The 15,510-nt window shown below is 37.8% G+C and overlaps 1 protein-coding gene across 1 annotated transcript in view; it reads left to right on the top strand.

Moving 5' to 3' along the window:
- The window catches only part of LOC110112149 (zinc finger protein 511), a 61,216-nt gene extending 50,025 nt beyond the window's left edge, over nt 1-11,191 (top strand). Inside the window, exons 3-4 of the mRNA XM_020844255.2 lie at nt 1,254-1,452; nt 10,413-11,191. Of these exons, the coding sequence (XP_020699914.1) occupies nt 1,254-1,452; nt 10,413-10,838 (625 nt within the window). The 3' untranslated portion in view covers nt 10,839-11,191. The remainder of the gene's footprint in view (nt 1-1,253; nt 1,453-10,412) is intronic.
- Nucleotides 11,192-15,510: the final 4,319 nt, after the last annotated feature.

Below are 15,510 nucleotides of genomic sequence, written 5' to 3'. Positions count from 1 at the left end.
AAATTATTTAGTTTTAGGTTTTTTCCAATTCCCTTCTTTCTGTCTTTTATTATTATTTAAAATTAATTTAAAATATAAAAACTGATAATATTTTTTTTTATAATCATGCATCGCTTCGGTCATCACATCGCCATTATTCGTGCACGTCAATGCCTCCTCGTTTCGTGCTCGCAAAGTTTTAAATTTTCCTCGATCAACGACCCCAATCAATTAATATGGGTGTTAATCTTTGTTGTTTCCGGTGTTTCGGATGCATTGACGATGCATGTTTCGCAAACAAAGGCCATTTCGATGATTTTAGTTTTTCGGTTCAAGCGCGTCGGGTGAGTTACGTGTGGTTTCAAGTTTTTTCTCTTTCAAACTTCTCCTTGCACGGTCAACTTAGCCTTGACACTAGTATTGAGGTCAAAACTTTCCTTTTTTTAAAGAAAGTAATATAACTTTAGTTTTTACATTGTAAAACTTTAGATGGAAGAAAGCAGTCTTTCTCAATTGTTGCTGACCCAATATTTACGTTGGTATTTATGTTGAAAGTTGCCTTTTATGTCGAAAGTTGCTTGGGTGCCCCACGTTAGTTGGTTACCCATGCTCGTTCACTTGCTTTCACTTATGGCTTGTTGCTGCTCTTGATTTGGCCTTCGCTCGCCCATTGCTATCCCACTCCCTCTCTATTGCTTTACCTCTCCCTCTTTGTCTCTTGGCTCGCTTAATTTCCTGTCTTTCAGTTTCATCTCATGATTTAATAGACAGAATCAACTACTCGTTTTTTTAATTTTTAAATTTGAGAGTTTACTATTTTCCCCACTAATCAAAATTTCATCCTTTAATGAAATTTTGGTCCCTTACATCCCGATTGTTCTTTATCATAGGGCATTGATAGATTTTTTCTTAGCCTCAGATATTTTTTGCTTTTTTAAGCATATATATATATATATATATATATATATATGTATGTTTTATGTCTTTTCACATGCACAACTAATATCTGCTTCAGTTTGCCATCACATGATACAATTAAATTGTCCTTATTTTGTAGGATAACAATTCATGTAATTGATTATCTTCGTGATATATGAACACAAGACTCCCTTTTGCTTTCAACAAATTACATATTAGAGTCTATGCTTATTCTATGATTTAGAATAAAATTATATCATTAGGAAGTCCAAAACTCATAACCAAACCTTTTTTTTGGGTCAATTGATAGCTTTTATGAAAACATAGTTCGAAACATTTTTTTTTCCCATTTGCAGCTTCGTGCATTGCCCTATTGTTAGTTGTGGTGCTCGTTTGAGCTGTTTAGAGGACTTCGAAGATCATTACCATGCTCGACATATGTCTGCTTGTTCAATATGCTCAAGAGTATACCCAACTTCAAGGTTACTTAGCATACATGTTTCTGAAGCCCATGATTCTTTCTTTGCGGCAAAAGTTGCACATGGGTTCCCCATGGTACGTGTTTTCTCCAGCCCGCAGTTAAACCTTTTATAGAAATATCCATCATTTTTAAAATATAAATTTTCTTTGTTTTTTTAGGCCTTGATTTGTGAGTAGAAAAATAATTCATTCATTTCCTTAATTACTCATTAAGATCATCTGGTTTGAGCATGTGCTTTCTACAAGTTGGGTTGTGTTTGTGCGCTATAATTAGATTGCTTGATTTCATAACATTTTTTTTTTATTGCAAATGCTAACCAGGTGACCTTTGTTATCGACAGGATATGCTACATTTGATTTTTATTATTTGACAAAAGAACTCAATTAAGACTTTAAAGTGTTGACTTGACGTGTTTTTGTTGAAGTAGTGTACATCTATTGATTATTGGTGCCTTTAAGGTACTACGGGCATAATGAATAGCAATGTTATTTCTTTATCGCTCAATGTCAAGAGCATAATGAGTACTTCTCTTCATTGTAGCACAGAATAATCCTTATGTCTTTCATTGCGTTCAACAGATGGAGTTCAGGCTTAACATTAATGGCATTAGAAGAACCTTAATAGCGGGAGGGTACTGTAAGAAACATAGCAGGTTAAGTAAGCATTGAGTAATAGAGGTTATGAGAATGCCTGTAATATGATAGGAGCAAAGCTAGTAATTTGTTGTGAATCAAATATGCAAGAGCATTTATCAATTATGGATAATAAGTGGAATGAAAATAGGTTATAAATTGTTAGGACAGTAATAAAATTTTTACTAAAACTAAATGAAGACTAAGAATGAACTTAACAAAGATCACAATCACGAGCTATAAATTTATGTGATTTGATGATATTCATCTATGTCGACTGCCGTATAGAGATTAAATATTTCACTAAGTTTTAAAAGAGGAGCATATCAAAGTTTTTTTTCCATACATGAAAAAATAAAAATAGATATATCACTTTCTCTATATCAATGAGTTAGACGGGATGCTGCCACCTACTGCAAAAATGAGAGCTAAACCTGAAGAAGATGTTGCTACTGCTATTATTAAAGTCCTTCCTCCTCGATTGCAAGAGCTTCTTTCTCTCTTCTCTCGTCTACTGCAAAAGCTTCTCTCTTCTATAACTCAAAATTTAATCCCCTCTTCTCTCTCTAGTTCTTCCTTTTCTTCCCATTTACTCATGGTTGTGGTATTGCCTTAATATCTTGTGATTGGTTGAGTTTTTCTTGAAAGCCTTTTAGCCAAATCACCTCTTTGGTGGCTTCAATCATAACTTTATGTTCAACTTCTGTTATTGATAGTACAACTATCTTTTATAGCTACGACATCCAACTAATAGTAGTGCTACATGAGGAGTAGATGCATGCAGTAGTACTCTGTGTATTTAGGTTTCATTATAGTTCTGCATCATGTCCCTATAGTTTCAAGAGATCCCTTTTAAATTTTAATGAGCGATTGATCTTTCAAGTAGCGTATGATCATGATAGGAAATACTTGAGTTTGCAAGTAACCCTAAGGGAAATACTTGAGATCGCAAGCAAACCTATCACTAATTGGTGAAAACAGCGAGAATAATGCAAAAACTGGGCGAAATCAGGCCCAAAACGATGAATTGCAATAAGAGAATCAAAGCCAAACAGACGAAGCAAGATACAAGTGATCCTCAATTTGAGAGGAGGATCATTCTCTCCCAAATCTCTAGACAAGCTATCTAGAGCCAAAACACCCAAGAACTCCAAGAGAAACTCAAATCATGCATAACCTAACCCTAGAACCTCTCATCCTCTTTAATACATAACTTTCCTAGTACAAATTCCCTCCCAAGCCCTAACCCCCCCCCCCCCCCCCCCCCCCCCCAATTAAAACATAAACATCAAACTATTTAATTACATAATTTGAATTCAATATGGCTAGTGGAGCCCACCCATGTGGGCGGCAAGAGGAAAGGAGGCGGAACTTGTCCACCTCCTGTATACCCGAGCTGGCCTTTGAGCCGGTTCAACTTGAACCGACCTATCAATTCCGCCCTTCCAAAGAATCACCTTGTCCTTAAGGTGAAAACAAAGAAACTTATGTTTCATCCTCTCGTATGGTTCCCACGTGGGATCATAGTCAGACATATTCTTCCATTTGATTAGTACTTCTTTAGCTCTATCTTATTTTTTGCGAACCCCCATCAACTCTATGGGTTCTAGAATCACCTCCAAGTATTCAGTAAGTGTTGCCGGTAACTCTGAGCTGGTTGTATAATCTCTAATGGGTCTTCTCAGTTGCAGCACATGAAAAATCGGATGAATAGTCACTATAGGTGGTAATTTCAACCGTTATGCTACCGTTCCAAATTTTTTCCAATATTACACAAGGTCCAAAGATTCTTGGAGCGAGCTTCTCATTTCTCCTATTGACAACTATCTTCTATCGGTATGGTCGGAGTTTCAAGAACACCCTTTCTCCTACTTCGAACTAGATGTCCTTCCTATACCCATCAGCTTGTTTCTTCATGATTTGTTGAGCTCTTAGTAGGTGTTTCTTCAATTCCTCTAAAACTCTATCTCTCTCCCCCAAGTACTCCACTGAAGAAACTGGAGTACTGCTATTCTCAAAGTGCATCAAGTGAGGAGGGTCCCTTTCATACAGCACCTTGAATGGGGTCATCTGTGAAGCCGAGTGAAAAGAGGTGTTGTACCAGTACTCCGCCCATAATAGCCACTTGGCCCAAAGCTTGGGTATCTCCGACACAAAGCATCTCAAGTAGGTCTACAAACTCATGTTGACTACTTCCGTTTGGCCATCTGTTTGAGGGTGGTAAGCGGTGCTCCTCTTTAGAATTATCCCCTGTAACCTGAATAACTCCCTCTAAAAATGATTGATGAACACCTTATCTCTATCTTATATGATTGCCTTTGGTATCCCATGCAATCTGACCACCTCCTTGATGAAAGCTGAAGCCATTGTCACTGCGATGTAAGGATGTCGGTGTTGACCTCTGTATCGAGAAAAAAAAATAAATAATAAAATCCTACCTACCTGTCCGGCCACGTTCGAGCGCCGAATTCAGCACGAATAAGAAAAGCGAGTGGAGGCCGGGGCCGAATTTTCGGAGCCCACAGTCGGAGGGGAATAAAATGAGCATACTTGCTCAATCTATCCACCACCACCAGAATCACCGTGAAGCCTTCCGACCGGAGCAGCCCATCTATGAAGTCCATGGATATCTCCTCCCATACTCGTCCCGGTAACGTCAACGGCTGTAGTAGTCCCCCTGGTGACATAGCCAGGTATTTGTTCCTTTGATAGATCTCACACATGACCATCATCTCCTCTACATCGCATTCCCTTCCAGTAAAGCTCTACAGTTAACCTCCAGTAGGTCTTCTGTACCCCTGAATGGCCCCCAACCGCGCTTTCATGAAATTCTTGGAGTAAGTTTGTGATATGGATAGAGGTCCTGGGCATCACGAACCTCCCCTGATACAACAGTTTGTCCCCCTCTACTGAGTACCCTGGGTGGCTACCACCTTCCCTCGATAAGTCCGTCTTGATCTTACCCAACTCATCCCTAGAGCTCTCCTCCTTAATGGCCTCCCAATCCTGCATCAAAGGAACAAACACTGTCACTGTCTGTAGTTCTCCCATACATCTAGACAAGGCATCTACCGCCCTGTTCTCCCCTCCTGGTTTGTATTGGATTTCAAAATCATACCCCAAAAATTTCGACAGCCATCTCTGATGCTCTTCAGTCATCATCCGCTGTTCTAACAAGTATTTTAGGCTCCTCTAATTTGTTCTGACAATGAAATGCCTACCTAACAGGTAGGGTCGTCACTTCTGGATGGCTAAAATGATAACCATCAACTCCCTCTCATAGATTGATTTCAGCCTGGCTCTGGCTGCCAACACCTGCCTGAAGTAGGCAATGGGTCGCCGATCTTGCATGAGTACTGCCCCCAATCCATATCCTGAAGCATCTGTCTCCACTAATAAGGCCTAAGTGAAGTCTGGTAGAGCTAAGATAGGTATCGTGGTCATAGCCTTCTTTAGTTTCTCAAATGTTGTTGTGGCTGCCTCTCCCCATAGGAATCCATCTTTCTTTAGCTGCTCTATCAGTGGCAATGCTATAGTACTGTACCATTTTACAAATCTCCTGTAGTATCCCATCAGCCCTAAGATTTCTCTCAACTCCTTCAGATTCTTAGGTAACGGCCATCTCAACATAGCCTCCACCTTTGATTGGTTGGCCACCACCCCTTCCTTGGACACGATATGACCTAAGTACTCCACACTGGTCTGGGCAAAACAACACTTCTTCGTGTTAGAACTCCCAATACCAACTTCAAGTGCTTCAGATGCTCAGTTCTGCTGTACACCAAGATGTCATCAAAAAACACCAGCACAAACTTTCAGAGATGCTGTCTGAACACTCTGTTCATCAGTGACTGGAAAATAGCAGGGGTGTTGGTAAGCTCAAACGGCATAACCAGAAATTCATAATGCCCCTCGTGTGTCCGGAACGTTGTCTTTGAGATGTCTTCCTCCCTCATCCGAATCTGATGGTATCTCGACTTCAAATCAAGTTTGGAGAATATCACTGCTCTAGACAGTTCATCCAAAAGCTCGTCAATCACCGGAATGAGAAATTTATTCGGTACAGTCTCCTTATTCAATGCTCTGTAATCCACACAAAACCTCTAGCTCCCATCATTTTTGACCAGTAATATTGGGCTAGAGAAAGGACTCACACTTGGTCTGATGATCCCAACCTCAATATCTCCCTAATCAGCTTCTCAATTTCATCCTTCTGAATCTGGGGGTAGCGGTAGGGTCGTACGCTAATCGGTGACACCCCTCATGCTCCTGTTCTCTGAGTGGTGGTAACCTTTGAGGTGGCTGGAACACCTCACTAAACTGTTGTATGACTGGTTGTACTACAAGAGGAATGTCTCCCTCTTCCCCCACACTGACCCTCTCTAATCGTTGCAGTTCTACCAAATATCCACCTCCAACCTCCTGTATGGTTCTGATCATGGACTTGAGAGATACTCCTGCTCTACACAGCCCAACATCTCCCTTTGTCACCATTCTCCTTCCCCCCACAACCAGTTCCATCTTCAGTGCTCCCCAATTTACCTTGGTCTCCACCAAGGTTTCAGCCATTTCATCCCCAAGATGACATCCGTATCCCAATTTCAAGGGAAGAAAATCTTCCCTCACTTGTATCCCCTGAATGATCAACACCACTCCCCTACAAACTCCTCTACCTATTTCTACCTTTTTGATGCCCATCATCACCCCATACCCTCCTATATCCACTAGTTTCACCCCTAATAGATCAACAATCTCGGTGGAGATGAAATTGTGGGTTGCCCCACTATCTATCAACTATCACATCCCTATCAGCTATCTATCCCTTCACCTTCATAGTGTGATTACGAGTAAATCCCATTACTGAGTTTAGGGAGACTTCTGCCACATCCAAATGCAACTTTTCCTCGTCTTCCGTCTTTAACCTGATTCCACCTCCCTCTTTAGCTTCCTCATCATCATAGATGGTGAGAACCTGAAGAGTTCGGTCCTTATACCTATGCCCCAACATGTACTTCTCATCACATTTAAAACACAACCCTTCGCTCTTTTTTCTTGTATTTCCTTCTCCGTCAGCCTTTTTAAACTCCCCCCATTTTCTCTCCTCCAGTTCTCTCTCTTGGCACCTCCTTCAGATTCCCTGGTGTTGCCCCTTGGGAGCCAAGACTGTAGTCATCATCCTGTACGACCCCCCCGGGTTGCTCCCCCTAGCTCCTCTCTCCAACTGCTTTTTATCCTCCACCAACTTGGCTAGCTCCATGGTATCCCCTAGATCTCTTGGCTTTATCACTCTAACTGATGCTCGGATCTCCTGTTTAAGTCCTTTCATAAAGTTCCTCTCCAGCATCGTCTTTGAGAGTCGATCCAATTCGCTGGCCAAGTACTCGAACCTGTCATGATAATCTGTCGCGGTCCCCTCCTGGGTCAAGGCAAAGAATTGCTCATAGAAGTCTCCTCCCCTACCGGTTCGGAAATGTTCCAGTAAGCACTCATTGAACTCTCTCTAGCTCCTGATGGGTTGCCTCATGTCCCACCATTGGTACCAATCCAGTGCCTTTCCCTCCAAGCATAGTCTTGCTGTTGTCAGCTTCTCTTCCTCTATCAGCCCGTTGATGGAAAAATACCGTTCGACCTTGTAGATCCAACTATGACCATCCTCGCCCTCGATAATGGAAATCTTCAACTTTCTCACCTTCGGGTCACCCCAATTGCCCTTGGATCCTCCATATCTTCCCATGCCATGAACGGGAGGTGCTCCCTAACTATCACGATCTTCCCTCTGGCGATCATAATCGTATTCATCATCAACTTCCCCTCTCCTTCTTTCAAATTTGGCATCTCGGTGGTGGAAATCCCCTCTTCTTCCCACCAAATCAGTACCCCTCTTTCGTAGCCCATACTCATCTCCTCTCTAGAAAGTGATTCTAGAGATGACATGCCGTCCTCTCCCTCAAGGATCTCCACTTCCGGATTTTTCCTCCACCTAAACGGGTTTGGATTCCCTCCTATACCATGGCCCCCGGTGGTCTCCTTCCGATGTCGTCAGATTGGTCTTCACCTCTAGTAATTTCTTCAACATCTCTTCCATCAAAGTGAACTTCCCTTCCAACCTTTCATTGTTGGAGGATATTTGATTTTGAAAATCAAAGAATTTTCCCCCCAAATCTGATTTTAATTGCCCAATTTCACCTTCCAACACTTCGACTTTCTTTCCGGCCATCTTTCTTCTCAAGGATCTGAAGAGAGCTTCTTCCGGATGCGAAAAAATCACTGAAATTTTATAATTTCAGCCGCCAATGGTCCCAAGATGATGCTCTGATACCAATTTGATAGGAAATACTTGAGTTCGCAAGTAACCCTAAGGGAAATACTTATGTTCGCAAGCAAACCTATCACTAATTGGTGAAAACAACGAGAATAATGCAAAGACTAGGCGAATTCAGCCCAAAACGATGGATTGCAATAAGAGAATCAAAGCTAAACAAAGACGAAGCAAGGTACAAATGATCCTCAATTCGAGAGGAAGAACGTTCTCTCCCAAATCTCTAGACAAGTAATCTAGAGCCAAAACACCCAAGAACTCCAAGAGAAAGTCAAATCATGGATAACCTAACCCTAGCACCTCTCAACCTCTTTAATACTTAACTTTCCTGATACAAATCATGAAGACCTTAGCTTTTAGTGATTTATATAATAGTTTAGATACTAAGGAGGGAGAAAGATATATGTAAAAGTTAGTCAAACAAAGAGATAGGAGTAGTAAGGATTTAGTTCAAGTGATGTGTATTAAGGATGAAGATCAAAAAAATACTTTTCTTAGAAGATGATATTCAACAAAGGTGGACGAGATATTTTGCTAAACTTTTTAATGAAAATTGTAATAATAAGATTGACTATAGTGACCTTAGCACCCTAAATGAAAATAAAGATATCTGTTTTTATCGACGTATTAGTAAAACCGAAGTTAGAGAGGCTTTAAAGAAAATGAAGGGTGGAAAAGCTGTTGGACCTGATGATATTCCAATAGAGGTGTGGAAATGCTTAGGAGATGAAGGAATTTCTTGGCTTACTAAACTTTTTAATACTATTTTGAAGACTAAAAAGATGCCAGATGAGTGGCGAATGAGTGTGTTAATTCCTATTTTTAAGAATAAAGGTGACGCACAAGATTGTGCGAAATATAGAGGAATTAAATTAATTTGTCATACTTTAAAACTACGGGAGCGAGTTATGGAGCATAGGTTGCGGCGTGATACTAATGTTTCTCAAAATCAATTTAGATTCATGCCGGGTAGGTCGACTATGGAAGCCATACATTTATTAAGAGGTTGAATGGAGAAATATAGAGAAAATAAAGAGGATCTACATATGATATTTATTGATTTAGAAAAGCATATGATAAAGTTCCAAGAGAAGTGCTATGGAGAGTTTTTGAAAAGGAGTTAATAATGCTTATATTCAAATCATTAATAAGAGTATATGTTTTAGATATCTTGGATCTATTGTTCAGAGTGATGGTGAAATAGATGGGGATATTATCAGCAGAATTCAAGTTTGATGGTTGAAGTGGAGGAATGCATCGAGCTTGTTGTGTGATAGAAAAGTACCCCTCAAACTTAAGGGAAAAATCTATAAGATGGTAGTGAGGCCTGCAATGCATTATGGTGCTGAATGTTTGCCATTAAAAGAGAAGCATAATACTAAGTTAAGTGTGACAGAGATAAGGATGCTCAAGTGGATGAGTGGCTTTACCCTTAGAGATAGAATACGAAATGAGCATATACGTGAAAAGGTTGGAGTAGCTCCAGTAGAAGATAAGATTAGAGAGAGTCGCCTTAGATGGTTTGGTCACATAAAACGGCAGCCTTCCAATGACCCGGTAGGAGAGTAGAGGTATTAGATTTGACTTATGTTAAGAAAGGTAGAGGCAGACCTAAAAAGACTTGGTTAGAAAATATTAGGAATGACCTTTCTTTATTAGATTTAAATGAGAATTTGACCTTTAATAGGACACAATGGAGAAAAAGGATTCATGTAGCCGACCCCATGTTGTGGGATAAAGGCTTGATGTTGTTGTACCTAATTTCTTATCAACATACTATTATCGACTTGTTAGTATTTTTGATTTCATTCAAACTCCCGTGAGCTGCGAGATTTTTCACCAAGTTCAATGCTTGCATTGTTATTGGCGTGCTTAAGCTGTAATTCTTATCATTAATCAGCAAATTACCATTTTAATCCTATTAATGATTTAATCTTTTAGAAATGTGATTTGTGGAAGTTTGGTCTAAAAAGTGTATATCATTAGATTGCATCCTCTTTCGTAGATTGCCATACATGTGGCATTTTGTTATCTTGTTTGTATTCCATTTCTCATTTGTTATTGATATTATCTTTTATAACAGTACGAGTGCTTGGTGGAAGGATGCGGAGCAAAGCTGAAAAGCTATAAAAGCCGGCAGCAACATTTAATAGACAAGCATAAATTCTCTTCTTCATTCGAGTTCAAAAAGGCAAAGCCATCCAAACACCAACGCCAAAACAAGCAACATGCCGCCCAAATGAAAGAGGTCTGGGAGGACAGAAAGCCTTTCACAGTACAACAAAAGAAATATCAACCAAAGAAAAATCCCCAGAATGAACAGGAATCTCTTTGTAATAGAATGGAAGTTGAGGAAATCGATAAACTTGTTTCTTCTGTGTCAAAGCTAAGCACTTCAGATTCTACTCCTTCGAATATTAGCTTTGGTCGCCGTCATAGTCGAGCTTTCACATTCATCCCTCGCTCGCTCCGGCAGAATGTAAAACATCAATCAAATGCCATGGAATAGTCTATATGTAGCTATCCATCCGTATTGCCAACTTCAGCAGAGTCATGAAACTTGTTGGTTGGTATCCTCTGTTTGAAGTGAAATACGGAGGATTGCTTTGAAAGTAATTGGTCTCATTCCAGAGTTAGATGCATCGAAATGCTCTCCACTTCATCAAAATTAATATTTGTAACCTTGATGAGTTCTTAGGAAAATTGCAGCAATTTGTAAGGTGATATACTTTTGTCACAATATGAGATAGAGGCTTCTCTTTCTTCTTTTGATTCTCCCATGCTGACAGCGGAATTTGTGGGCCATGTTTTGTTCACAATCAAAGTGTATAAGTAGATCATTGGATTTTGTGGTAGTTATAATTATTGGATCCCATTATATTGGAAGCATCTTGAAATTTCAAGCACAAGATCTACTTTCTATTTTTTTCATCTAAAGAATGTAAAATATTTATAATTTTTATAAAACATGTATGCATAGCTGTAACAAATTCTATGAAAAGTTCGTGTTCATGTCCAAGATGATTATCCCATATATATATATATATATATATAATCCTGTTTTGAGTGCATTATAGGGAATAATTGTTCACCCAGATTAAAGTTCATCGGGAGCTATCTGGTATCGTCTTAACTCCATATACAATTTAAGTTGGTGGTCATGAAAGCTTGTGCCAAAGCTTTAAGGATATTGCCTCCAATAAATTTCAATGTACGATTTTTTATTTGTTTTCAATAATCAAATAGAGCATTATCAAGAATAGGAGTTTTTGTTGAATTTTCTTATGGTGCATTGCCGAGAGGAAATATGTACTTGTGGATGAACACAGAGAAGCCTCTCCATAATGAATTTTTATTGCCTCAGGTTATCTGACGTAGAGATACATCAGGTAGCCTATAATATATCGCCGCGTGCTCTTAATCTTTACCGCGTGGCCCGACGACCCAACCCGGAACGAATCCGGGATTACTATGTTCGCGTATTGCTCGGTATTTGCTCGGTATTACTAGGTACTACTCGTTATTTGCTCGGTATTGCTCGGTATTTGCTCGGTACTTGCTCTGTAATGCTCGGTATTTGCTCGGTACTTGCTCGGTATTTGCTCGGTATTTGCTCGGTAATGCTCGGTACTTGCTTCCGATCAAACTTCGTAGCTTCCGATCCGGTGGAAAGGGAAAGTCGTTAATGGAGAAAAGTCGAACAGCGACGAGTGGAGCCGAAGAAGGACGCGAAATGGTGAAGGTTATCTCCACAGTGATCGGGATCCCGTTTTTGCCTCCGATCAAACTTCGTATCTTCCGATCCCGTGGAAAGGGAAAGTCGTCGATGGAGAAAAGTCGAACGGCCACGAGTGGAGCCGAAGAAGGACGCGAAATGGAGAAGGTTATCTCCACAGCGAGCGGGATCCTGTTTTTGCCTCCGATCAAACTTCGTATCTTCCGATCCGGTGGAAAGGGAAAGTCGTCGATGGAGAAAAGTTGAACGGCCATGAATGGAGCCGAAGAAGGACGCGAAATGGAGAAGGTTATCTCCACAGCGAGCGGGATCCCGTTTTTGCTTCCGATCCCGAGCAAGTACCGAGCAAATATACCGAGCAATACCGAAATATATCGAGCAATACCGAGCAAATACCGAGTAGTACCTTGCAATACCGAGCAAATACCGCGCATATTCGTTTCGGGTTGGGTCGTCGGGCCGCGCGGTAAAGAGTAAGAGCCCGTGGCGATATATTATATGCTACCTGATGTATCTCTACGTCAGGTAACCTGACGCAATAAAATTTTTTCCATAATGGCTCTTAATGTGGAGGACATGAAATATAAAGAGTATATATATTTTGTATTCTATGTTATGTACGAGTATATAATTAGTCATGAAGAAAAGTTACGGTGTACATGTAAGCATTATATTTTCAATTCGAAGTGAGATGCACTCATTTTTAAATTTAGCTTGATGATTAGTTTGAACCATCTGTTATATTGATTTGGTTGATTGTGATATCTTTATCTGGTAAGTAAGAGGTGATTAAGGTTTTGTTTGGACAGCTTTTTTTTGCTTCTTAAAGCAATTTTCTAATATAAAAGTTTTAATTTTTGTTCTTAAAAGCTACTTTAAGAAGCAGGAAAGCCGTCCCAAACGAAGCCTAAATAATTATTTTAGTTATAAATAACTTATTTCTTTGGTTTTTTTATAAAATTGATATTAGTACTTTTAAGCAGGACTCGTTTATGAGAGTTTTTTATAATTTAAAGTTAATATTGAGAATTCATTAAATAATGAGTAAAATTATATATTTAAAAAATAGAGATGAATTAATTATAAAAATTTTATATTTTAAAAAAGTATATATATTTAAATAAGTATATATAATTAATTAATATTGAGAATTCATCAAATTTCTACTTTGAACGTTAAAGCGAATAACGACAAAAAATATTTGGATCGTTAATTTCTCGTAGTAGCCTCGCCGCTAAGGCTTTTAGCAGCCAATTTTTTTCGTTGCTAAATTAATTATCACTAATTAATATTTATCGCTAAAGTTGGCCATATTATTTGGATGGTATTGAGTGATTTGAATTATTAATTTTATTTATTACATTTTTCCTATAGAGTTTAAAATAAAAAATTGGGTGTAAAATGATCAACCAAATAAATCAACCCTCTTTAATTTCATGAAGTGATCATATATACAATTATGAATATCATTTTTGATGATATTCAATATAATCTATTTCATATACCATTATTATTTCTTGGCTATAAAATTGAAGATTAATCAATCACTCCTTAATATTGTTATTAGGGAATGGATCCCTAAAGAAATGTTATTGTATTATATTTTCTATTGAAATAAAATTTTGAAGACAAATTTAGTATGTTTTGATATTATCATTTGATATAATATTTTTATTACATGATTATTTATGTAATCATAATTTAGTAAATAATTATATACAAGAGAATTGAGTTATGGATAATAATCAAAATAAGTTCATAATTATTAATTATAGTTAGAATCTATAATTAAATATTATTAGTACGGTCAATAAAACATTAAGATTAGATTATTCGGATTATTCAATATAGAGATATTAAGGATGGAGGTACTTTATATATAATATGATTATATATAACTGGACTGGATAAATTTTGAATTTTCTAACAAATTCTATTTTAATTATAGAGAATTAAAAATTAATCATAAAGATAATCATATATAAAATAATCTTAATCCTGAGTTTATTAAAAAACTCCTATTTGTGACATTTGGTTTTTTGACTTACTCGAAAATAGTTTGGAAGAAATAAGCTCAATCATTATATCTTAGAAACATAATGAAACAAATGGCTGAGAATATTAATATACATATATGGAATCTATTCCTTTCATTTTTGAAAGTTAGAAAATTAATTCTCTTGAACTTTTTATGGACGATTATTTTATACATATTGATTAAATCAATGGACAATTCAATTTTTTGAATTGAGTAAATTATAATATAAATTCAAGAGTGCAATTTCATCTTTATAGTGGAATAATATTGAAATTAATAATTTTGATTTATTAATTTAAGTGTTAAATTAATGGTCAAATTTATTAGAGCTTGAATTATAGGTCCATAGGCCCCTTTTTCATCACCTAATTAATATTATATATTAATTGAACACTATCGTAAAGAATGTGCCATAATATAAATGTTAAAGTATGATTACATTAGTAACACATTTATGATTACCTTTTATTTTTATTATTTTTCATGAAGATGATGTCATTATAAATATCCTTTAATATTAAAAGATAAAGATAAGGTTGATGATCTGTCATTAATGATAAGGTTGATGATGTGTCATAATTATCATTTTAATATTAATTAAAAATGCTTAATAAATTAGTAAGAGGTGCTTATGAAATGATGTATTTAAAATAAAAAAATTGTGAACTTTTCTTATAAATAAGAATTAAGTTCTACTTGAAATAAAGATGATTGTTGCATCTTGGAGTATTTACGGTAGTAGAGAAATATAAAATTAACGTCTTAGCATTGTACAAAAATCTGGCACACAATCAGATAAGAGAGATGTTAAAACTTGTTCAATATGAATTAGGTTATTAGACCTAAGCTTATGTCCCAGCGGCTAACCAAAAGGGGGGGTGAATTGATAATTAAAAAAATTTCTCTTTTTGAATTTTAAACCGAGAATAACTTTAGTGAATTTTATAGAAAATGTTTTCAACCACAAATTAAAAGGTTAAAAATAAAAGCAGCAGAAAATAAAAAGACACAAGATTTATAGTGGTTCGGTCAAATACGACCTACATCCACTCCCCGGAGGCACCCTCCGAGTATTGCACTAATACCACTAGTGACTCTCCTTTTGCACCCACAGCAAGGCAGAGAAGCCTTTACAAAACTCTCTTCCACCACTACTCGGTGCGGCAGAGAACCGTCGTCCTTTTATACTCTCCAAGTGTTGGCAGAGAACCGTCTGTCCTTTCACACTTTCCCTGTGTAGTCAGAGAACCCTTCATCATTTCACACTCTCCCAGTGTAGGCAGAGAACCCTTCGGCTGTTCACACTCTCCAAGTGTCGGCAGAGAACGCTTCGGCTGTTCACACTCTCCAAGTGTCGGCAGAGAACCGGATCTCCTTGATAGATCTTCTCTCAAGAAATCTAGAAGG

This window comes from Dendrobium catenatum, unplaced genomic scaffold (assembly GCF_001605985.2).
Source record: "Dendrobium catenatum unplaced genomic scaffold, ASM160598v2 fragScaff_scaffold_1685, whole genome shotgun sequence".
Classification (NCBI taxonomy): Eukaryota; Viridiplantae; Streptophyta; class Magnoliopsida; order Asparagales; family Orchidaceae; genus Dendrobium; species Dendrobium catenatum.
Note: the sequence above shows the minus strand (reverse complement) of the source record. Positions and strands in the feature narration are given on the sequence as shown.